This window comes from Hoplias malabaricus, chromosome 8, assembly GCF_029633855.1.
Source record: "Hoplias malabaricus isolate fHopMal1 chromosome 8, fHopMal1.hap1, whole genome shotgun sequence".
Taxonomy (NCBI): Eukaryota; Metazoa; Chordata; class Actinopteri; order Characiformes; family Erythrinidae; genus Hoplias; species Hoplias malabaricus.
This window is the reverse complement of record NC_089807.1, coordinates 24,252,713-24,279,467: the sequence shown is the minus strand read 5'-3', so window position 1 is coordinate 24,279,467 and position 26,755 is coordinate 24,252,713. Positions and strand designations below refer to the sequence as shown.

The window sequence follows — 26,755 nt, the reverse complement described above, 5'->3', positions numbered from 1 at the left end:
AGGTCAGCACCAAGCAACATCTTTAGGTGCTCCTTTGAGAACTAGACCAAAGGAGCCCCTGATTATTACACAGTATCTACATAACTACACCTGAACTGTCCACTTATTTTAACTTTTACATAATTACAGAGGAATAATTATGTTGTTACATGGTAACCTAGTCATATTATTATACCTTACTGTAATTACACATGATCTATCCACTTGTTTTAAAGTGTAACCTTTACATAATTACTGAGGAATAACTATGTTGTTACATGGTAACCTAATCATATCCTAAATTACACAATACTTACATACCAACTACACAGGAAATGTCCACTTAAAAATAAGTGTAACCTTTACATAATTAAAAAATTAAAACGAAACTACTACTTAACTCAAAATAGATTATTTGGCTTTCCACACAATATAATTGCTTTCTTTAAGCTTATGGTTATTTTGTTTATGTAATTTACTTCAGCTGGATTAATTTTATATGTTTCTAAAATTCCAACTTAACTGATTAATGTTATCTGAACATGATTTATTAATGTTAATGAAACTTATGCAAGTTAAAGTTGATCTAAAGCTAATGTGTTGGTTTAACTTATTTTACTTACATTAATTCTATTACATTAACCCCAAAGGGTCTAACAACATTTTCTAGACTTTTGCATATTTTCGGACATTTGCCTTTAAAAGCACTTGCATGTAATACCTACCAGTTTTATTTCAAAATCTTCAGAACAACTTCAGCTCTATCTATAAATGAGGCCCACACTGAAAAAAACTATTCATTGGACCAACTTACATACATTCATACATACATACATACATTTTCTTTTCCACTTCTCCATTTCAGGGTCGCGGTGGCAACAGGGCGAGCAAAGAAGCCCAGATGTCTCTGTCCCTTGCAACATCCACCAATTCCTCCTGGGGGATCCCAAGGCGTTCCCAGGACAGCCGGGAGATATAATCCCTCCAGCGTGTCCTGTGTCTACCCCGGGGCCTCCTTCCAGTTGGACGTGCCTGGTATACCTCCAGTGGGAGGCATCCAGGAGGCCTCCTGATCAAATGCCCGAACCACCCCCCCACAACCTCCCTTGTCACTGAGCTCCTCACCCGATCACGGAGAGTACGCTCAGCGACCCGTCGAAGAAAACTCATTTCAGCTGCTTGTATCCGCGATCTTGTTCTTTCGGTCATTACCCAGAGCTCATGACCATAGGTGAGAGTGGGGACGTAGACTGACTGGTAAATTGAGAGCTTTGCTTTATGGCTCAGCTCTCTCTTCACCACAACGGTGCGGTACAGTGACCGCATTACTGCAGACACTGCACCTATCCTACGGTCAATCTCACCATCCCTCTTTCCATCACTCGTGAACAAGAACCCGAGATACTTGAACTCCTTCACTTGGGGCAGGTTCTCACCCCTTACCTGAAGGGAGCATGCCATCTGTTTCCGGAAGATAACCATGGCCTCAGACTTGGAGGTGCTGATCCGCATACCGACCGCTTCATTCTCGGCTGCAAACTGCTCAAGTGAACGCTGGAGGCCTCCGTGTGAAGAAGCCAGAAAAACAACATCGTCTGCAAAAACAGAGATGCCACCTCCTGAGCTCCTCGATGGAAGCCCTCCTGCCCCAGGCTACGCCGCGCCACCCTGTCCATGAATATCAGGAACAGGAGTGGAGATAAGGCACAGCCCTGACGGAGTCCAATGCCCACACTGAACAAGATTGACTTACTACCAAGGATGCGAACACAACTCAAACTCTGAGAGTTCAAGGACCGTACGGCTTGCCGGAGCGACCCTGGCACCCCATACTCCCGGAGCACCTCCCACAGAATCTCTCGGGGAACACGGTCATATGCCTTCTCCAAATCCACAAAGCATGTGTAGAGTGAAGTAGCAAATTCCCACGCCCCCTCAATCATCTGTGCAAAAGTAAAGAGTTGGTCCATAGTTCCACGGCCAGGACGAAATCCGCAATGTTCCTCCAAAATCCTAGGTTCAACTATCAGACGGATTCTCCTTTCTATCACCTAGGCATAGATTTTCCCCAGGAGGCTGAGAAGTATAATGCCACGATAATTGGCACACTTTCTCCGGTCCCCTTTTTTGAAAATAGGAACCACCACCCCGGTTTGCCAATCCAAAGGCACCGTTCCCGAGGTCCATGCGATATTGTATAGGCGTGTCATCCAAGACAGCCCCACAGTATCGAGTGCCTTCAGTAACTCTGGGCGAATCTCATCCACTCCTGGAGCTTTGCCACTGCGAAGCTTTTTCACCACCTCAGTGACTTCAGCCAAGGAAATGGAATCTGACCCCCCAGACACTTCTGGCCCTCCCTCTTGCACAGGAGGCATGTCTCTCGGGTTAAGGAGTTCCTCAAAGTGCTCCTTCCAATGCCCAACAATACGCTCAGTCAAGTTCAGAGTTTCACCATCCTTGCTGAGCACAGCTTGGACAGTGTCCCCCCTCCCCCTCCTGAGCTGTCGGAGTGTTTTCCAGAACCTCTTTGAGGCCGCCCGGAAGTCATTCTCCATGGCCTCTTCAAACTCCTCCCATGCTCTGGATTTTGCTTCAGCAACTGCCACAGCTGCAGCCTTTTTTGCCTGCCGGTACCCATCCGCAGAATCGGAAGTTCCCAGAGCTAGCCAATCTCGAAAAGCCTCCTTCTTCCACTTGACAGCTTCCCTCACCCCCAGTGTCCACCAACGGGTTCTTGGGTTGCCGCCATAACAGGCACCGACAAGCTTTTGACCACAGCTACATGCAGCCGCTTCCACGATGGAGGTCCAGAACAGTGTCCATTCAGACTCCATTCCCCCTACCTCCTCCGGAACATGTGAGAAGTTCTTTCGGAGGTGAGAGTTGAAATCCATCCAGACAGAGTCATCTGCCAGCTTTTCCCAGCACACCCTCACTATACGTTTGGGTTTACCATGTCTGTCCGGCAGCTTTCCCTGCCATCGGATCCAACTCACCACCAGATGATGATCGGTTGACAGCTCAGCCCCTCTCTTTACCCGAGTGTCCAAAACATATGGCCTCAGGTCAGAAGACACAACCACAAAGTCCATCATTGACCTTTGGCCCAGAGTGCTCTGGTACCAAGTACACTTATGAGCAATCTTATGTTCGAACATGGTGTTTGTTATGGACAAACCATGGCTAGCACAGAAGTCCAACAACATCACACCACTCGGGTTTAGATCAGGCAGTCCGTTCCTCCCAATCACTCCTCTCCAGGTTTCCAAGTCATTGCCAATGTGAGCATTGAAGTCCCCCAGCAAAACAATAGAGTCAGTGCATGGAATCCCCTCTAGAACTCCAGTCACTGCCTCCAAGAAGGCCGAATACTCTGAACTGCTGTTCGGTGCATACGCACACACAACAGTCAAAGTTTTCCTCTCTGCAAGCCGGAGCCGCATTGAGGCGACCCTCTCGTTTACTGGGACAAACTCCAGCTGTACAGCTGTACACACCCGCCCGGCGCCTCTCACCCTGTGCAACTCTTGAGTAGGAGAGAGACCAACCCCTATCGAGGAGTTTGGTTCCAGAGCCTACACTGTGTGTAGAGGTGAGCCCAACTATATCTAGCTGGTATCTCTCAACCTCACGCACCAGCTCTGGCTCTCTCCCCCCCAGTGAGGTTATGTTCCATGTACCAAGAACCAGTCTCCGCTGACAAGTTCCACGACGCCAGGGGCCCCTTCGCCCCCGCTCTGTGCCCGATGGGCATTGCACCGCACCCCTACTCTGGATCTTGTGGGTGGTGAGCCCACATGATCCTCCCACATTGCCATTTCGGGCTGAGCCCAGCCGGGTTACGTGGGCTGCCTGGCCACCAGGCCCTCACCGTCGGACACTACCCCCAGGCCTTGCTCCAGGGGTAGGTCCCGGTAACCCTTTCCTGGGCAGGGTACACTGAGTTTTAATGGGTGTACTCATAGGAATGCTTTTGGAACATGTTTGTCTGGATCTTCACTCCAGACCTGTTCGCCATGGGAGACCCTACTGGGAGCTAACAGCTCCCGACAACATAGCCCTGGAGGTCATGAGACCACACAAGCCCTTCCGCCACGACAAGGCCCTGATCCAGGAAGGGTGGACCAACTTATGGACCAAATTACTCTAATTTATTACACCTAAATTTATTTGTTTTTCTCAAATTATATTCATGATTTAATTGAAATGTACTTTTTGATTTGATTTGAATCAAAGTATTCTTATAAGAGAACTTAAAAAAACTACTTTCTCATAAAGTAAAAGGATTATTTACTGAAGACCAGGTGTTGTTTTTCACATTGTTTTGCATTGAAGTATTGTTTTACTTTTAAATAAACTAATAAAAAAACTAATTTGTTACAGGTAATTTTATTAGGTTGTCTTAAGATAATTTTCTGATTTAGTACAAACTAATATTACTAATTTCACCAATATATTTTCTTAGTCCCAAACCTAACAACTAAAATTTTTACATGAACAAAAGCTACATTTGCTTTCACATGAATTTTTAGAGAATTGCTTGAGTCAATGTTAATACAAATAAACAAATAAAAACAGGAATATTCACTTACAAATACCATGTTTATTTTGATGCTTTTTTAAAAAAAATCATTTCTGCATACTTAAAGTACACCAAAAATAAAATTAACAAATATGAATTTTAAAACCTGTTGAGGTATAGCCAGTGTGTTTTAAGGCAAATCAACCAAACCAAACAAAACATAAATATTAAAAACAATCAACAAAATAGTAAATAAAATAGTACAAAAAAATTATTATGGACTTTTCAATGTTTTATTCTTTTAAAATTTGCGAACTTCCAGTAAAATGTAACCATATAAACTGATTAGCCACCTAGTCATTTTCTCAGCTCTTATATGACAAATGGAGAGCATAGAAACTAAGAAATGGTTTCAAGTGGTCAGCAAGCATGAAAATGGTTTGTACATCTCTCCTTCAAAACTTAAGATGTATTCTGATAGCCATCTGCTAAAATACTGTGTTAAGCATGGCATGTTAAACATCTTTTGATTAATGGACCATAAATATATGGCATAACAAAATTATATAATAAAAAAACACACACACACACAAAAAAAAAAAAACTAGAACAAAATAAAAAGCTCCCTTGCCTTGCTGGGAGTGCAATCTATGAACAAATCCTATAGGGAACTATAGTTTCCCCTGAATTGCTGTTTTTTGTGATTTAAAAATGTTTGCATTTTCAGTGTTATTCAGTTAAGTGCCACAATGTCTACCAGAGAGAGAGATTCTTTGGATTATCCTGGAATGTACTTGAATACAAGCAATACAACAGAACAAAACGTGCTGTATCCTAATGTGTTTTTGATCTTCAACATTTAAAGTTTGGCACTAAGACTGCACACTCTTTGTGACATTTTCTTTGGTTCAATGTCCATGAATATTTTCTGTAGTGCATCAAAAGTGTATTTGAGTTCAACTGGATAGCTCAAGTTTACAATGTAGATGAGGCCAAACAACATGGCACATGCATGAGCAAACTGACGACAATTCATTAAGAACTTCCACAACTTCAATTATAAACCCAATTTCACATGGTGGCTGAATACTGCAATTGTACAGTCCATGAGTTCTGTTTCAGCTTCAGTCTTCTGAGAAACCTGATAAAAAGAGAAGACATTTATTAGAAAGTAATTTTGATGGTGCATAGGTCTAAGCACGGGCTTCATTATTAGGAGATATCAGTTCAATCCCTGGAGATGCCTCTGCCAACCAAGGTCAATAGTTCAAGAGAGCACATTTGGCCTCTCTCTGGGTGATGCCTACATTTTCACTGAACATCAATATTAATCACTTTATTTATTATATACAAAATTCACTTCTGAATTTTACTCAACTTTTCTATGTAATACATACTTTAATGTGTATAATTTATATAGCAATCGTATCCTTACATTTTTAAATTATTACCATCTCTGTATAGTTTTTTTTAATTTGTTGTATATTGTATATTTTAGGCATGCCCCAAAACTTTTTCCAGTCAGAAAACCATACTATATATTCACTGTATTAGACATATTCTAAATGTGCAGAATAATTGCCAGCAGGGGACAGGGTACTCCACAATGAGTATCGGCAGTGGCAAATGTGCATGCATGTAGGATATGTGGTGTAAGACCTGTGACCATATATTTTCAAATATGCTCATATATTTGTTTTTCTAAAGTTTAAATAATTAAAGCAAAACTAGTTACCAGATACTCCTTGATAAGACTGTCTACATTTTCCCCAAGGTACACTACAAGGAACTTCAAAAGACACTCACGATTTAGATTCACCTCCAGGCTCTAGAAAAGAACCAAATATAATTGGCCATTATTACGGAAAATACATTTCTATAATTCTACTATTCCCTTACATTTTTTTACTAGCCACCATTTTGAAATCTCACCTTTGTGCAACATTTGTCTTGGGTTTAAAAAATAAAATATACAACTTGATATTTGACATCACCCTCATTGCAGCCATTTCCATGGAGCAGCCTTTAATTTAACATACTGAGCATATCACCTCCTTGTGACATTGTGATTCTTCATGATCCTTGATAGCGTTTAATAAAATTTTTTTGTGCCCACAATAAATGCTTATTTGTTGCATTTATATACTGTTTTGTTCTGTCTAGTCTGTTGGTAACTTCTTTGTATCACTCTAATCTGTTTATACCTCTTTGTAACTCTCTCTCCGGTCTGTTTGTAACCCTCTCTCTCATCTGTTTGTACCTTTGTTCTCCTCTGTCTGTTTATGCCTCCCTGTGTCTTGTTCTTACCTGGTTCTTACCTGGTAGTATGTCAGTCTTGGTATCTCTGTCTAGTTTGCTGTGTAAGTGTCCCTGTCTAAGTCTCTCTATTTAAGTATCTCTGTCTAGGTCTCTTTGTTTTAGTCTGTGTCTAGGTCTCGAGTATCCTTGTCTAGGTCTCTCTGTCTCAGTAACCCTGACTAGGTCTCTCTGTCACACAAATGATTGTTTTTACTTATTGCTGTTTTTGATTGTAGCACTCGTTCACTTTACCGATCACTTATGTATATATCTCAGTGAACTTTGCACTTTATTAGTTATCTAGTTATTCATTGTATTTTCCCTTCCATTTGGCATTCTTGGTGAGGAGCAAAGAATGAATTTCATTGTACATGGAACCCTGTCTAGGTCTCTCTGTCTCAGTAACCCTGTCTAGGTTTCTCTGTTTTAAGGATCTCTGATTGTTATCTTTTGTTTCAATAACTCAGATGAGTTATAACGTTTGCGTCCACCTCAGTCAGTCCAACCAGTCCTGACACCATATGCTTAAATGTGTAAAAGCTGAAACATAAGAGTATTATAGGACAGGCCATGTCTATGTTCACTGTCAGTGTAAATGAAAAGTCAGTGTAGCCATTTCTTGAGTCAGCCATGACAAATATCTTGAACACCTCCTTTTTTGGGCTTTTTTATACTGCGCCATCCCAGTTTCATTCTTGGTGGTCTTTCATCCACAGCCAGGTCACAGTGGGGATGATAAAATGATTTGCAGATGTCCCTGAAAGTGTCCATTAAGGCTTTTAACTGGAAAAGTCAATCGTTCACATCTGTGCCCTGTTATTATGGACATCTTCATAAGGGTAACTAAGATGAAGACTCTAGGATACTGCTCTGTATCTGTTCGGTGGCATGATCTGTGATAGTTGATGCAACAAAAAGAGGTTTACTGGGTTTACTCTGGGTGCTCAAGTTTCCTTCCACAGTCCAAAAACATGTTTTGGCAGGTGGCTGAGGAAAGCAGGTGACAGGTGGCTACTCAGAACTGTCCATAGGTGTGAGTGTGTGAGTGTTTATTGCCCTGTGAAGGACTAGCACCCCCTCTAGGGTGCATCCAGTTTTGCAGCCAATGATTCTGGGTAGGGTCGCACCAGACAAACCAGATAAGCAGTTATATTCAATGAATGAATGAATGAACATTTCAACTTAAAAAAATATATATCAACAAAATATCAACATCTAATGAAATTAGACTGCCATGTTAAGATTATGTTTATTAGACATTGTGTTTTGGTTACCAATACCTCACAACTAAATATTGGTATTTTACATCATTATGGTGTCTGAATATGAATTGCAAGCTATCAGATTTTCCTTTCTTAACATTATGACTTAGAACCAACTAAATATCAACATCTAATGATGACATTTAGAAGTTCAGTTTTGATCACTATACCTCTCAAATAAATGTTGGTATTTTATGTTAATTTGATGTCAAGGTTATGAAGTTTATCAGACATTGGATTTGTTACTTCAAAGCACATATTAAACCTAACAAAAATGAGTGTCTTATGATGTTAGAATGTCACATTAAGCTGCCATTAAAATGATGACGTTTACCAGATGTTATATTGTTAGGTTACGGTACCTCGCAATAAGTATTTAAATAAATAAGTATTTATATATGACATCAGGATTCAACATTTGGGAGACTTTGGATTTCTTAACATCATGACTTAAAGCAAGAAAATATCAATGTCTATTCATCAATATCACACTGAGTGAATGTTACAATTATGACCTGCACTAGACATTGGATTTTGGTTAGCAACCAACAAAATACCAACATATAATGATGCTAAATTGGCACATCTAGCTGACATTAAGAGTCCCAACATTTACCAGAAATTGGGTTTTGTTCACTATACCTTCCAACTAAATATTAATGTCTAATAATGTTAGTGTCCAGTGTTTACCAGGGACTGGGTTTTGGTCATCATACCTTACAACTAAATGTTGATATTTATGTTGACATCAGGGTTTTACATAGGGAAGATGTTTGGATTTTGATTATATATCATCACAATATAAAACCAACAAAATATCAACAACTAATGTGCAATTATTAACGTGCAATTATTCATCATTTTACTGTACAATGAAATGACTTTTCCGCATTTAACACGTTTGTGGCAGTGAACACACACATTAGTGCACTAGGGGCTGTAAACACACTCCAAGAGCCACCCTTGGTGCCCCGGGGCAGTATGGGTTCGGTGCCTTGCTCAAGGGAATCTCAGCCATGGATTGATGGAAGATGACAGTGCTGTTCCTTCTCTCCCACCGCCCCCAATTTTCCTGCAGGTCATGGGAATAAAAGCAGCGACCTTTCAGTCCTAAGCTCACTTCTCTAACTATTAGGCCATGACTGCTCACAATGATGATGTATTATATTAGAATGGCATGTTGAGCTGATGTTAAGAGGCCGACATTTAACAAGTTGGGATTTTGTCACCATATTTTACAAATAAATGTTGGTATTTTACATCAATTTGACATCAGGACGTGATGTTGGGAAGATGCTGGGAAGCCACATCCATACATGTCTCTCCTGGGCCTTTGCTCAGAGATGCCACCACAGAAGGTGATCATTCTGAGGGTACATGTGCCCTACCTCACCATGATCCAGAAGCTCTTGTCCCACTGCTTTGAGGGTCAGGGCCTGAGGTCTCTTTCATGCCCCAGGTGTTGTGTTGAGCTTTGCTGGATTAAACTATAGCTTTCTAATTTTGCTAATTGAAATAAAATAAAACATTTGTGTCTCTCTCTTAGCTGAACTTACTGACTGGAAGAATATCCACCCTTGGGTGAATTTCAATTTCTCCCTTGCACTCCTTGACCAACCCTCTTCTATTCTTCTATGTCTACATTTTCTTTCTCTGTTCTGGGTGCTCCACTAAGACTGTTTCCAACTGGAAAAGGAATAGTGACGTTGTGAAGAAGTTGTTGAAGAGCCAATGTTTCTGTGCCACTGGTTTTTAAACCCGGGCCTTAGGAACCCTGCCTTGAAGTCTTGATTGGTCCTCAGGGCTTGAGGGATGCCCTGCCCTAATGCTAATTGGAAGTTCTTTAATCAAATCAAATGTATTTATATAGCGCCTTTTACAACTGACGTTGTCACAAAGCAGCTTCACATAATTAGTATCAGAACAGAACATTTAAATCAAAGCCCAATGCAAGCAAGCTGAAGGCGACAGTGGCAAGGAAAAACCCCTTCCAGGCTGGGAGGAACCAAGACTCAAAAAGGGGATCCATCCTCCTCTGATCAAACTATAGATTGAATTTTAAATGATCACCAATTAAGTGTCATTATGCTACAGTACAATAATAATAATAATAATAATAATAGTAATAATAATAGTGACATCAATCTTGGGGCATAATAATAGTGCACCAGATTGAAAGAATCAAACAGTGTTGCTAATCCATTTCTACTTCTGTGTAGTTGATCATGGTGAGTGGTCAGAGGCTGGCAGCAGTAGATGGAGGTGAGCAGCTAGTCTGGTTTGGGCCGCAGGAGAATCCAGCAAACAATCTTCCATCAGTGGGCCACCATTTTCTCAGAAAACAGTAAAGAGAAGCAGTTAGTTTGGTTGAGTGCGGCAAAGAAAAAGAGCATGTGAATATTTTCATTAGTGTAGTGACGGATCTGACTGTGACAGACTGGGAGGAAGGAAACCAGAAGGAACTCAGGCAAAGAAATCCTTCCGCTCCAAACAAGAGAAATTGTGAGCACATCATCCGAGTTTACCCTGATTCCCCATGTCCATGAGTTCCTGGAATGACAACCTTAAACTAGAAAGATGTTAGTTGCCAAAAGCTAAACTGAACAAGTGTGTTTTGAGCTTAGACTTAAACATAGTGACTGTGTCTGCGTCCCGAACACTAGCTGGAAGATTGTTCCAGAGCTGAGGGGCTTTGTAGGAGAAAGTTCGACCCACCCCCCCACGCTGAAGTCTTATGAATTCTGGGTACTAGTAAGAGGCCGGCACCCTGAGATATGAGTAATTTTGGTGGTTCATAGTGCGTGATGAGGTCTCGCAGGTATTCAGAGGTGAGACCATGTAGGGATTTATACATTAGTAAAAGAATTTTGTAATCAATACGGAATTTAACTGGAAGCCAGTGAAGGGCCAATCAGACTGGGCTGATATGACCAAATCTTCTAGTTTTAGTTAGGACCCTGGCTGCAGCATTTTGAATTGAGTTTACTCAATAATCTATTCTTGACATAATAAAAGCGTGAATTAATTTTTCCGCATCTGGGAGGGTTAAGGAATTTCTTAACTTAGCCAGGTTCCGAAGATGTAGGAAAGATGTAGTATCAAATGATAGATCTGAATCAATTTTAACATCTAGATTTTTAGCTGATGAGCTAGGGAGAATGGGGAAGTCAAAATTATGTATTAAGTCTGATACCTTATTTATCGCAGGTTTTGTCGCTGTTTAGCAGAAGGAAATTGGATGTATGACATCCAATGCTTCACTTTTTTAGACCAGAGTCTCCCTGGAGAATTTACAACACTTGACAAGACAAAGACTTAAGGAAGATTCCTGTTGAATGAGTGTCCAAGATTTCTGATTCATGCTCATGTAATATAAAAGATTATATTTTAACACAAAGTAATATCATTCACATGGCTATCAAGTGAGGATGGCAGCAAAAAAGAAGGTGGTGGACATAAGGAGCTGTTTTCCAAAGAAACATGTAAGTCACTCAAGTTCGCTAATGAAATGAGTCCATCATAATAACAGCAGGATAAAATCATCTGTACCTATGAATAACATGGTTTGGAAATTAAATGCACAACAAACTGCCATTTGTCAGTTCTCTTACATTTGCATTTTATCAAGGAGCAATGGAAAAAAAGGTGAGGGGTAGGTTCATAAGTGCCCACCAATGTCAAGAGCAAATATACGCCATTGCATTAAAGTACTACAGAAAGAGCTTAAGTGGAGGCTGACAGTGTTGGGAAGAGCACAGAACTTGAGGAAAAGAAGTGGAAGTGGAGTGGAAAAGAACAGGTGGTATCTTTATCCCTAAAGAGAAAGATGCTGCAGGTATAGAGCAGTTTTGGCCTATAAGTCTTCTTGATGTGCAGGGTAAGATTTTCTTTAGTGTGATATCACAGAGACTTGCTGCTTATTTGAAAGCAAATAAATTAATTAATTCAAGTCGGTACAAAAGTGGGTTTCTGAGTTTATAGGGTGTTTGGAACATAGTAGCATGACCTGGCATCAGCTTCCAACACCACAAAAAGAGGGTAGGGACATACATGTTTTTTTTCTACATTTAGCTAATGCATTTGGCTCAGTGCCACATGAATTTACATGGAAAGCTTTACATTCTTTTAAGTGCCAGATAAGGGTATAGGCTTGTTAAAGCATATTTTGAGGACATTCTATCATCTTGTAACTTAATTTGTCGCAGGGTCTGTATACATAAAGACATATTCAGGTGCCAGCATGGTTTTTAGCATGTTTTGTTGGACAGTAAACTCCTAGAGGTTAGTTCATTGATGAGTGGTTGTAGTAATAACATGGTTAGATTTGTGTCTGAGGGGGAACCTATTTGTGAGTGTGCACAGACTATAAATATTGATATATTGCTGGTGGATATTGCAGGTCTCAGAGTGCATTGTGTTAAATACACTGAGGTCAGACATGGTGTTGTACTCTGAATATAAACAAATTTGAGTATGCAGTAGATTAAACATTCGAAAGGAAGAAGCTGAAGTATGCAGGCTTGGCAGCTGAGGTGAGGGAATGTGGGTGGCAGACATATGTAAGATCCATGCAAATAGGTGTTAGGGGATTTGTAGCTAAGTCTCTTACATCCCTGCTTGTGCAGTTCGGCATCAGGGGATGGAAACTAGGGGCAGTTGGGAAGAAGTTATCAGAAATTGGTTATGGATAAAGAGAGCACAGACTTCTTGGGGAAATGCACTTTAAAGGTGCTGTTGTGGTTGGTGATGTTGCATGTAAAGATTGTATGGAACTGGTGGCACTGAGAATGCAATAATTGTGCCAGTGGGGCTAGATACAGCCTTAGTCACCAGGGAGACCAGTGTGTATTTATGGTTGTTGATGGTTAAAAGTAAGGGAGGACTGTATAAACCTAGCTTGGTGGGGGCAGGTAGGGGGTGGGGTGGTCTGCAATGCAAAATTCACTGTGGAGTAATTGTGTTGTGGGCTTAATTCAGTGAAATACAGATGAGGGGAGGCTTACCTGATGACACCAGTGAAGAGCTAGTGATGCAGTGGGTGGTATGAGTACTGGTGTGATGGGCTCAATGATTAACTGTAATTATTAAGGGTAGCTGGTTGCTGCTCATACCAAAATTGGCCACAGCAACCTTAGTGGGTAGGTGTAGGATATTATATAATTTAAATGTAGCTAGATGTAGCGGGTTGCTGGTTGGATCGTAAATGGCCACAGCAAACTTGGGATTTAGGTGTAGGATTTATACAATAGATATTTTGTGGCAGTAGGGAGGAAGAGTGTGGGGTGGGCCCCATGTGAAGCTCTAATTAATTGGCATAGGATATTTTACATCTAATCATGTGTACAATTATAATTACGTCAAGTTGACATCAGGATGTGCTGCTTGGAAAACGTTGGATTTTTTTTGCATAACATTACGACCAACAAAATATCAATGTCTAATGATTTTAGGATGGCATGTCAAGCTGACATGAAGAATCTGAGGTTTACCAGACACTGGGTTTTGGTCACCATACCTTAAAACTAAATGTTGGTATTGGCAGACATTTGACAGATCTTGGATTTTGGATGTTTGGACATTTGACAGATGTTTGATGTTGATTACATAACATCACAACTCAAAACCAACAAATTATCAACGTCTAATGATGTTAGAATGGCACAGGTGTTGGGATTTATATACCTTATAGCTAAATGTTGGTTAAACTTTGGTCATGTTGGTCATTCAACTGTTTTTTTTTTTTTTTTTAATTAAGTGTAAACATGAACTTCCCCAAAAATGTGCTGATATATAGTGAAAAGTCACATTGTGAACATTTCTGAAGCTTTCTTAAGAGCTCTGAACTTTGTAGACATGGGTGTTGGCTTAAACTGGTGTTTAAAGCATTCTGCTATTTTAATTAGTTTTTTTCTATATTGCTATGAATCTGATGTGACACTGTTTTTCTCAATACCTGTGGCTCACACATTGACATTTTTCATAAGATAGTTGTGAAATACAGTTAGAAATCCCCTCCCCACTGTCAAAAATAATGAATAATGACCTATTAACCCCACCCCACCCCATCAATGAGACCAACTGAACCATTTTTCAATGATATTTCAGTTATTTAGCAAGGAAACAGCAATACATATGAGCTTCAGATAACTACTTGAAAGCAGCAGAGAGCACCCAAACTTTCCTACAAACCATTTTATTCTCTATCAGCTGAACTTTGTGCCTCTCTACATTTATAAAACCTTTACCGTCAGCTTAGTACTGAACTAGCAGAGAATCTATGCTAATCTGCATAGCGCCAAACATGACCCATAAAAACGAGTCAAATATATTTCACTTACTCGTCACAAAATTAAGCTGTTTCTCCTCAGGCAGCTGAAATACATGACTACGACATCATGGAGCACCACACTCAGTGTGAAAACACAGCAATGTGCATTTTATATGACTAAAATGAACACTTTTACACATCATAATCTTCCAATAAGAGTGGTCAGATTAGCATGCTATTATATGAATATTAATGGGTGGGATCTCAAGGGTCACGGTATAAATCTCAGAGATGTGTCTCTTGTTACTTATCTTTCTATAATCACGCAAAACTACATTTCTTTTCAACCTCCATATATTTGAAAAATAGACATTTTAAGGTTTCTGGGGGTATATTTATTATGTTTCTGGGACAGCAACTCTCCAAGTTGCATAAGTATTTTGGTGCAAGTTCTGATTCATTCCACCGGCGGGAGCACAAATTCCTAAGAGGGTTATAGACCTAGCCACACAGAAGCAGGGTCATTGGCTGAAAAACAATTTTTCAACTTTTCAGTATATATTCTTTTAACCATTCTGATTTGCTTTGTCAGTGTGTTCCTTGCCTGTTTATAAAGAGCCTTCTTAAGGTCTTGGATACTGGCATTTGAACTGTGCACTTATAATAAGCTTGATGGTCCCTCATCTACTTACCTAACCCTAACATGCAAGAATTTCAATTTTTTAAGTGTCAGACTACAGGACTTTTTTGCACTTTGCCTAAGTCCATCATAAATTAGGTAAGACTGTGACATTTCTGCAACATTTCTGGATCCTGTGTAAATATATATTCTCTGCATATATGATTTTTAACTTTTGTTTGCTGATGCAGCAAGAAGCAGTGTTCCCAGACAGTGATATGAGCAAGCTTAGTATGTTGCACGCATGAATTTAAAAATAGGCATATATTTTTCAGAAAACAATATTACTCTGTTTCAACATTTGAAATATTATCTTTGTTCTATTTTCAATTAAATATTTAAGGTTTAAATGATTTGCACATACCTTTATGCATTCTGTGTTTATTTGTATACAGCTAAGTGTCCCGAATTTTCTGGAAATCAGGTTGAATGTCCTTAACCATCTAACTTAAATCCATGCACAAAAAAACCCAGAAACAATTGTTAAACTTCCGTGAACCTTGAGCCATCAGGCAGCACTGCATTTTAAATAATCTCAGCTTTTCTAGGAACTGGGTTTAAGTAAGAACATACCCTCTTTATCAGCAAGACATTATGAAACCTGTTGTATGATTTGTATTGGGGCAAGTCAAAGAATAATTGGGGCAAAATAACAAAAATGTAATTCTTGTCTATGGGCAGCACGGTGGTGCAGCAGGTAGTGTCGCAGTCACACAGCTCCAGGTTGTGGGTTTGATTCCTGCTTCTGAAGACTGTCTCTGAGGAGTTGGTGTGTCCGCGTGGGTTTCCACCGGGTGCTCCGGTTTCCTCCCATGGTCCAAAAAACACACATAGGTAGGTGGATTGGCGACTTAAAAGTGTCCGTAGGTGTGAGCGTGTGAGTCAATGTGTGAGTGTGTGTGTTACCCTGTGAAGGACTGGCGCCCCCTCCAGGGTGTATTCCCACCTTGCGCCTGATGATTCCAGGTAGGCTCTGGACCCACTGCGACCCTGAACTTTGTAAGCGGTTACAGATAATGAATGAATGAATGAATAATTCTCGTCTTGGCTGTTCTTTCCTTTAGCCCTTCTCCAAAAAGTGGATGCTGTTCCCTTTCAAGTTAGACCATCAACTATGGCTAATGTAGTGAAAGGAATTTATGCCCTAAGACCAGGTAAGATATTCTGTACAAATTAACAAAAAAACATTTTGTTTCTTTTAAATGATTTGGAAAATATTGTCCCACATTTTCTGTTCTATTAAACTGGCTCTTCTTGCATTTACAAGGGCAGAAAATACACAATGTACTGTTCAGTGTACACTAATAGAATTGTTAAAAGATATGTGAGAAATGTATGTGATTCTTCTGTATTTTTTGTTTAAATTAACACTCAAAAGGCATTTCCCCAAAAAATATTTTCAAAGGTGCTGATATATAGTGAAAAGCACATTGTGAACATTTATGAAGTTTTTACTTTTGAACTCTGAAATTTGTAGACATGGGTGTTGGCTACACATTGTTGTTTACAGCTATCTGACATTTTGTGTAGTTTTACTTCTGCATTGCTACAAATCTGTTCTTCTCAATACCTGAGAAGCTTAGCTGAAGCAATGGATCGGCTTGCATAGAAGAAAAGGAGTAGCTCCCAAACTCCAGGACAATGGTCCTTTTTAAATCTGCCGTCTTCAGAGCCAGCCAATCAGAAGTGAAGCATGTGGGTGGAGCAACAGGCAGCTAATCAGCCACAAGAGCATTCACCTAAAATCTCCAACAAAGAGAAAGAAAAACAAACACTTCAAAATAACGCAGGACGTAACACCCCCACCACCAAAATTTAACATACCATGTTATTTTAAAATTTTAAACACAAGACAGAGCATCAGCTAATACATTCTCTGACCCTTTTTTATAACAAATCTCCAGATTGAATTCCTGAACAATAAGTGCCCACCTCATAATTCGCTGATTTGAGTTTTTCATTTGAGAGAGAAAAATCAACAGTTATGATCAGTGTACACAACAAGTGGCCATGAATTAGATCCAACATTGACCTCAAAATTTTGTAACGCCAACAACAATGCCTCCTTTTCTATAGTGCTGTAGTTAAGCTGATGTTTTAAAAACTTTTTGGAATAATTGCACACTGGAAGGTTGATACCACTTAAATCCTCTTGCCAAAGGACAGCACCAGTTGCACTAGCATCCACATCCAGCTTGAATGGTCGTGTAAAATCTGAGGCAGAGAGCACAGGAGCATTACAGAGCAATGTTTTCACAGATTCAAAAGCATGTTGGCAGTCATTAGACCAAACGAATTCACAAGAGGCACGTAGTAAATTAGTTAGAGGTAAAACAACATCAGAAAAACTTGGCCTTGACCAACCTAGCTAAGTAACTGTAGCCTTACCAAACTCACACTTAGCCAGATTTAAAGTCAACGAAGCTTGGTGCAGTCTATCAAACACAGCATAAAGAGTCTTCAAATGATCACTCCACGTAAATGAATGGACAACAATATCATCCAGGTAGACCTCACAGTCAGAAATCCCCATCAAAACATGATTCATAAGCCGCTGAAAAGTACTTGGTGCATTCCAGAGGCCAAAGGCAGAGGTACCTGCCAATAGCCCTTGAGCAAATCTAGTTTTGAAACATATGCAGCAGAACCCACTTTGTCAACACAATCCTCCATGCATGGCAAAGGATGGGAATCAGGTTTTGTTATGGCATTATTCTTCCTATAATTCTTCCTTATCTTTAATTGGGACAACACCTGCTTGAACAACCGTGACATAAAGTTTGACCCTTGATCAGTTTGTACTATACGTGGAAGCCAAAAGTAAAGAAAAACTTTATAAGAGCCTTTACTATAGGTTTTGCCTTCAAAGAATGTAATGGCACTGCCTCTGGGAAGCGGGTTGCTGCACACACAATTGTTAACAAATACCTGTTACCAGATTTTGTTCAAGATAAGGGACCTACACAGTCCAAAATCACACGTTCAAATGGCTCTCCTATAACAGGAATAGGTCGAAGAAGAGCAGAAGGGATAACTTGATTGGGCTTTCCCACCATCTGACAAATATGACAAGATCTACAATATTGTGCAACATCAGACTTTAATCCTGGCCAAAAAAAAAAAATGACGCAAAATACGATTGTAAGTTTTAATTATCCCTAAATGACCAGCACAATTGTGATCATGAGCCAGAGTTAAAACATGCTTGTGAAATTTCTGAGGAACAACTAACTGATAAACTGATCCCCATTCCGAATTACTCAAAACTGTTGGGATCCATTTATGAATTAACAACTCCCCATCCCAAAAGTAGGCTACTGATCTCTTAGACAAACTTTCCTTTATTGCTGTAGTTCTGCAGCGAGCAAGGGAGGAATCCTTTTGCTGTTCTATAACAAACTGCTCTCTCTCAACTGATAGTGACAGATCAGATTCAGCAATACTAAAAGCAGAGCGCATTGGATCCATGTTAGTACTAAGGGCAGTATGCAACTGAGGCTTAACCACAGACCCATGGAGTTCTCCTGAAGAAACACAAGCAGAGTTAGTGTTCGCAAGTAATCTCTTATTAAAATTATCAACAGGGGAAAGAAAACTATCAGAGAGGTCAATCACATCCCCTAACTTACGAGATTGGGCCCATGTTACGACACAAGCTGAAAAAACAGACGGAAATTCCGAAGCTAAATCAGAGTTTTGTTTTTCAGCTGAGGGCACCAATACAGGGTCATCAATAACCTCAGGAAAAGGCAACACTTTCCACCAGCCAAATCATTACCAAGTATAAAGTCAACCCCCTTCACAGGCAGCTGAGAACGAACAGCGACTTTAACAAATCCCATCACCAAATTTGATTGCTCATGTATATTATGTAATGGAGACCTCAAACAACACCTAGTTCAATACCTTGAACCAACACATCTGAGCCACAAGAAGTAACATTAGAAAAGGGAAAAATACTCTCAAGAACAAAGGATTGAGCTGCACCTGTATCCCTTAAAATGGTTACTGGGTATTGGTCTTCCTCCTGACCAGTAAGTGAAACAGTTCCCTTCAAAACATACAGAGTCAATATCTGGCCTGTCCACAGCTGGAACACTAGTAACCAGAACAAAACCTACTGACTTTTTGTTTGTCCTCTGACTGTTCCTTAGAAACCCGACTTTTCTTTTTCAAAGCAGGACAAGTGGCAATGAGGTGCCCAAACCGATGACAATAAAAACATTCATGATTTTCATACCGAGGCAACGAGTTAGAACTTTTAACACTAGGTACACTTCGCTCTGGACTAAAACGAGATTTTTCTCCTCAAAGAGACGGAACAAAAGTGCTCTTATGTGTTAAAACAAATTCATCACTACACACTGCAGCTTGAGCTACAGTTGAGACCTTCTGTTCATTTAAATGAACCATGACTTTACCTGGTAATGAATTCTTAAAATCCTCCAACAACACAAGTTCACGGAGCTGCTCAAATTCTGTCACCTTGCTGGCTTGAAGCAATTTATCAAAAAGGTTAGCTTTCTCACGAGCAAACTATACAAATGTCTGATTGGCAGTTTTTAAGTGTGCACGAAATTTCTGACAATAAGCCTCAAGCACTAATTCATATGCTCTCAAAACAGTTGTCTTTAACATATCATAATCCAGACTATCCTCAAGGGATAATGAAGAACAGACTTCTTGAGCTTTCCCAAGCAGTTTACACTGCAGCAAAAGTGGCCATACTTCCTTTGGCCAACGCAGGGCAGCAGCAATGCGCTCAAATGTGCCAAAATACGAGTCTACTTCTGTTTCTCTAAAAGTAGGAACCAAACGAATCTGCTTACTGATATCAAAATCACTAGGGCTGGCTATGGAATGTACAGTGGGAGAAGAGACCGAATCTTGGGGCGAAGACACAGAGGTCTGCATCGGTGGTGATGAAGAAACCTGTGACACAGGAGGCACCACTCCCACAACACGGGCATCTTCACTCTCCCGTTCATACTGCCTAATGCACAAGAGCTGTGTTTCATTCTCTTGGCATTTAATTTGAAGATCAAGCTCTTTTAACCTAATAGCTAAATTCAGTTCTTCCTTACTTAAGCCAATGAGTGGATGCAAGGCAGGAACCTCCTCAGATTCTAAATTAGGTTCCAAATTACTACTTTTATCAGAGACAACCCCAGCTAAAATTAATCCCTTCTGCAAAACATCCCTTAATACCTGCATAGTAGCTGATTTAGGGACAGGAATATTATAGAAATTTGTAATTATAAACAAATCATTTTGTTGACTTGCAGCAAGTAACCAAAGCTTGCAGAGAAGTCCATGGTACCAAACTAACCACAGCTGAACACTCCCCCACCACAAAAAAAACTGCCAACCAGAATAAAACAGATAACTTACCAGCAAGGGACAGAACCAAAAACAAAAGCAGAAGTCCCGGACAAGCCCCCAATTTATTACGTCCACTAGGGGTTGGACATAATAAAAGTATATAAATTATTAAAAAAAAAACTTGGCAATTTAAGGTTTGTGGTGGTAAGTTTATTATGTTTCTAGGAAAAAAACAGCTGAGTTGCATAAGTGTTTTGGCACAAGTTCTGATATAACCTGCTGGCAGGAGCACTGACTATAGAGGGCTAAGGTCCCTTGTCACAATGAGATGAATAGCAAACACTCCCACAAGAGTAATATTTGGTTCTTATTCATGTTACTTGGCGACTACATCTGAAATAAATCAATTGCAGGAGTCACCAATACATGGAGACCTGTTCTCAAGATGTGTAATCATGCCAGTTATGTTCTTAACAAATTCTATGAATTACATCAAATTTAATTATCAACTAATTTTTGCCAAGTGTAAAGCCAAGTGGGGCTGTAGTTTATCCAGATCAAAGTATTAAGAAAATTTGTCCAAGATTCTAGGATGAGTTTGAATTAGTTAGAGAAAGATATGTGAAACCGCAATGTGTGTGACATGTTAAATAACCTGTGGCAGTTGCTTTTGTGTCAACCACAACTATGCCACCCTTTATCTCTAGAGCTAAATGCAGCTCTGAAACACAAGTCCACCACACCTATTACTTAAATTGAATAAATAAAATTATTCACAACTAAGTTTGCATAAAATTAGTTACAAATCAGGTTGGCTGACAAGGTGAATAAAAACCCCAAGTAAAGAAATAAAAATAACCATATAATGAAAATAATATTACAGTTATCCCTCGTATTTCGCGGGAGATGCGTTCCAAGACCACCCGCGAAAAACGAATTTCCGCAAAGTAGAGGAAAGGTTTTTTTTTATGTATGTATTTAACAAGTATTTGGCCTTTTAAAACCCTCCCTGTACTGTTAACAACCCACCCTTTGCATTAAACAGTCATTCATTTACATTTACATGTATGAATTTGGCAGACGCTTTTATCCAAAGCGACTTACAAAAGAGGATCTATCATTCAAACTACAGCACAAATTATACAAAATACCTTACATTAAGTGCAATATGCCAGGAAGTAATAAGTGCATTAAAGACTTTCAGTGCAAAAGATACTCTCGGAAGAGTTGGGTTTTCAAGGATTTCTTGAATGCGGAGAGGGTTTCCGTTGCTTTCATAGTGCTTGGAAGCTCGTTCCACCAGCGTGGTACCAGAGATTTCATTCACATGAAAAATACATGTACTGTACATAAGAAATATTTGTAAATGATATATTTTGTCACCTACAGGCCTAGTCTAATACATGTAATTAATAAAAAATATATATATTTTTTGGCTATTCATCTTTCACGGTTTTCCTAGATTTTCCCTCAATATCCGCGATATAGCGGCCTAAGGCCCCTTTGAAAAAACCCGCAAAGTAGCGAATCCGTGAAAGATGGACCACGAAGTAGCGAGGCATTAATAAACCAGTGGTTGCCACTAACCTCCCATTTCGAACAATCAAGTCTAAACACTGAGCTGCCACATAATTCTATAAATTAAAAAAAGTCATGTACACAAAACAACCTTCAACCAGAGTAGAAGAAATCATTAACCATTCCCATGTCCAATACCAGTGAACAATTCACACTACAATATTACAGCTATTAAAATGGCAGGCCAAATCCCAAGCAAACAGGTTTGATTTACCCAAAATATTATTTTTAATAAACAAGATAAAAAATAATCTTCTTGTCAATAATACTGACAAAAAATACACACAACTCCAGTGACATAAATCAATTGGCTAGGAGAGAAGAAAAACAAACAAACAAAAAATAAGCCAAAGTAGGATCAGATATATCCACTGTCAAAAACAGAATACTCATAAAATATGTGATGAAGTTCTGTATAATAAAAAAATAGAACAGAAAGAAAACAGCAGCTAGCACCAATAAAGGTCTAGTGGATCAAAGAGGAGGATATAACAACAATTCATTTAGCATTTGCTATACTCATGAACAGTATTATGAACAGAGCTAAACATTCAAAAGGTCTATAATTCAAGATGCATAGCAATCTATAATTATTTATTGCTACCACATGCAGTGTAAGACATTATTTTCAACATGATAAAATCTCAGAAAGCATGTTCATGTTAACAGCTAAACACTTCAACATATTAAATAGTACACACCTGTGTGAATAATAACTGGGATTCCCTGAGATCACTTTAACAATGCCATTACTGACATTACTTCCCCAATACAGAATGTATGCACAACACATTTTCTTATAAAACTCTTTTTACAAACTTTTTAGCTGCACCCAAATCATCAGTCAGCCTATAAACATCCACAAACACTACCGGGAAGAGATGGCACCTCAGACTGAGCCTATATGTGAGCATATGACCACCAAACCCCAAATTTAAATCACCAATATACTATGAATGCAATTACAAATCATAGAGAGACAACTGAGAGTAAGCCTATAGCCTTATAATACTGTTTATATTCCATTTCTCCATTCCGAGGATGCTATTGCCATGCACACACTCTAATTTGGCTACCACTAACTAGGACCCAGTAGCGGTCTCAGACTGTTGGAAGGGCAGGGGCAAAAAGGGCACCTAGTGCACAACACGGGGCTCCACTAGCATGCCCAATCCTATGATATAAGGGCACTCCTTCAGACACATTATGGAATTTTCTTGCTCTAGAGGGCACCCAAAAGGGCACTCAGTTATTTATTTGTCATATGAAGGGCAGCAAAAAGGGCACTTTGTCTCGTTTTTGCCACTCTATAGGGCACTTTTAGCAACATTTTTTAGACCATGGGGGCACCATTCTTAAACTCAGTTGGTACTTCTGTATCCTTTTCTGGCATAGCATCTTGTCCCACTTCACCAATTCCCTGCAAAAAGTCTATTGGCTTTTATCATACTCAAACAAAAGAGAAAAAGGGGTCTTACTTCTCTTGCTACAATACAGGGTGGGCCATTTATATGGATACACCTTAATAAATAATGGGAATGGTTGGTGATATTAACTTCCTGTTAGTATAAGGGAGGGGGGAAACTTTTCAAGATGGGAGAGTCCATTTTAAAGTCAGCCATTTTGGATCCAACTTTTGTTTTTCAATGGTCAAGTGACACATCAAACTTATTGGGAATTTCACAAGAAAAACAATGCTTGGTTTTAACTTAACTTTATTCATTCATGAGTTATTTACAAGTTTCCTTTGTTTACAAGTTACCTTTGTTTACAGCCATTGACATGTCGCAGAGGTTAACACATGAGGAGCGGATAGAAATTGTGTTGATGTCTTGTGAATGCAGTAACTGGGTCATTGCAGCAGATTTCAATGCAAGACACCCTACAAGACCACCCATCTCCCATGCTACAGTTAGCAAACTGCTTGTCAAGTTTCATGAAATTGGTTCAGTGTCAAACTTTGCCAAAATGTAGACGCATGAAAACTGTCACTAATGAAGAAACATCAGTCGCTGTCCTAGCTTCATTCAGCAAGAGCCCACAGCATAACACTTGCCGCATGTCACTGGAGAGTGGCATCAGTCGAAGATCTCTTTGGCGGATATTAGCTACTCTCAAATCGCACCCTTACAAACTCCAGCTGATGAATCAACTCAATGAGGATGACCCAGATCGGCGCACTGAATTTGCAGAATGGGCAAAACAAAAATTGGAAAAGGATCCTCAGTTTACACAAAGGATTTTGTTCCGTGATGAGGCAAACTTTTATGTGAATGGTGAAGTTAACAAACAAAACCACTGCTATTGGTCTGACACTAACCCACATTGGATAGATCCCTCCAAGACTGTTAGAACAAAAAAAATGGTATTGTGTGGTATATGGGGTACAAAGATAGTGGGGCCATTCTTCATCAATGGAAACTTCAAGGTCACTGGATATGCGAAATTGCTATGTGATGATGTATTTTTCTCTTTATGCACTGAAGCTGGCACATTCCCTGAGTTTTTCCAGCAAGATGGTGTATCACCACATTATGGGTGTCAAGTCAGAGCATTCCTAGATAAACAGTTTCCTGGAAAGTGGATTGGTTGTCGTGGGCCAGTTGAATGGCCCCCAAGGTCTTCCAATCTGACCCCCTTAGACTTTTATCTTTGGGGTCATCTGAAGGCAATTGTCTATGCTGTGAAGATACGAGATGTGCAGCACCTGAAACTACGGATACTGGAAGCCTGTGCTAGCATTTCTCCTGCGGTGTTGCTATCAGTGTGTGAAGAGTGGGAGAAGAGGGTTGCATTGACAATCCAACACAATGGGCAGCACTTTGAACACATTTTATAAGTGGTCAGAAACTTGTAAATAACTCATGAAATAATAAAGGTACGTTAAATGTGTCACATGACCCTCTTCCCATTGAAAAAACAAAGCTTGGATCCAAAATGGCTGACTTCAAAATGGTCACCACCCATCTTGAAAAGTTTCCCCCCTCCTATATAATAATGTGCCACAAACAGGAAGTTAATATCACCAACCCTTCCCATTTTATCATATCATACATCATATAAATGGCCCACCATGTACTTGCTGTTTAATCCATTGAAGTCTGAGGTCTTTCAGCCATGTCTGAGGTGATCTGACATGCCTTGATATTTTAACAAATTTCACCTACATAAAAAAGCTACACATGCTAATAATCAGCAATGTTTTTTTGTGTTTAAATTAACTCTAAATACAGACTTCCCAGAAGCCTATTTTCAAAGGTGCTGATATATAGTGAAATAACACAGTGTGAACATTTGCGAAGTTTTCTTTAGAGGTCTGAACTTTGTAGACATGGGTGTTGGCTTAAACTGGTGTTTACAGCTTTCTGATATTTTAATTAGTTTTTCTTCTATATTGCTATGAATCTGATGTGACCCTGTTTTTCTCAAAACCTGTGGCTCACACATTGACTATTCATAAAAGAGGTGTAAAATACAGTTGAGAATCCCCTCCCCACTGTCAAACATAAATGGCCCATTAGCCCCATCCCAACTCCATCAGTGAGAACAACTGAATGTTTCTCTGTAAATGGTGCTTTTTACAGAGAAAGTTTTTACAGAGTTATTTAGCAATGACACAGCCATACATGTGAGCTTCAGATTAGTGATGGGAATTTTGACTCGGCTCTTCATAAAGAGCCAGCTTTCGGCTCCTAAATGGCTCTTTGTTTTGCCACTTATTTCCACTGGTGCAGAACAATATTACCTACATTTTACATGACTATATGGACAAAATATTATTGTTCAATATTAAAAATAATACAGTGTTGCAATGGCCAATTGTTTTTATGACTGTCTTGAAATAACTCACTGATTGCACTCACACATTCAATTGTATAAATAACTGGATTTTTATTTAAACACCTTAATAAAAAATCACTTGTAAACTCTGAAATATAGCCAATTGAACCCAAAAGGTAGGTATTACAAAATAGCTTATTTAATTAAATAATCATTCATTTCTGGGTAATAAAATAAACAAATACTCTGCAAAGTGCAAAACAGCAGCATTCAAAGGTAGTGATTAAAACAACCACAATTGTCAACAAATATTTAACTGATTTAACATTTTCTTCAACTATTTTTTTGGAAGTCAGATTGGCATTCAGGAAAACCAAGTCTCTCAGCTTGGAGGGGTTGATCCAGCCACCCACCCCTCCCCTCCCCTCCCTGCTTGGTGGTATAACTCTTCGCTGATTGGTACCTTTGCTTGTTGTTCTCTGATTGGTTGAAATGACAAGCCTTAGAAAAAAATGGTTCGTTCCGACGCATCACTACTTCAGATGACTACAAGCCGTTTTTGTCTTTATCAGCTGACCTCTGTGCTGCTACAAAACATTTACCATCAGCTTTACAAAATACATCACTGGAATACTACTGAACTGGGATTGCATTGACTATTATTAAGGCAAAACATGCTTCAGAAAAATTAGTCAAATATAATTGACTTATTCAGCTTCATTATTGAATGAAGCTGTTCCTCTTCAGGCAGCAGACATGATAGCGTCTTCTTCTAGATCTGCACATGTGCATTTGTTTATATGACTAAAATTAGCATTTTCACACATCTTAATCCTCCAGTAATGGATTTGCATGCTATTACCTTATGAATGGGTGGTCCATCAAGGGTTGCTGTCTGAGTCTCAGAGAGACATGCCTCTTGTTGCTTATCTTTCTATAACAACCATGTAAAAACAAATTCTTTTTTTTTCTTTTCTTTTAAGGTTTCTGGGAGAATGTTTATTATTTTACTGGGACAAAAACCTGCTAAGTTGCATTAATGTTTTTGCGCATGTTCTACTTTA

The 26,755-nt window shown here is 39.4% G+C and overlaps 1 protein-coding gene across 3 annotated transcripts in view; it reads left to right on the top strand.

The window, feature by feature from the left end:
• cacul1 (CDK2 associated cullin domain 1) overlaps positions 1 to 26,755 on the top strand; it is a 177,977-nt gene that overhangs the window by 136,262 nt on the left and 14,960 nt on the right. For all 3 annotated transcript variants that reach the window (XM_066679086.1, XM_066679085.1, XM_066679087.1), the window contains exon 6: positions 16,076 to 16,165. In XM_066679086.1, the coding sequence (XP_066535183.1) occupies positions 16,076 to 16,165 (90 nt within the window). The remainder of the gene's footprint in view (positions 1 to 16,075; positions 16,166 to 26,755) is intronic.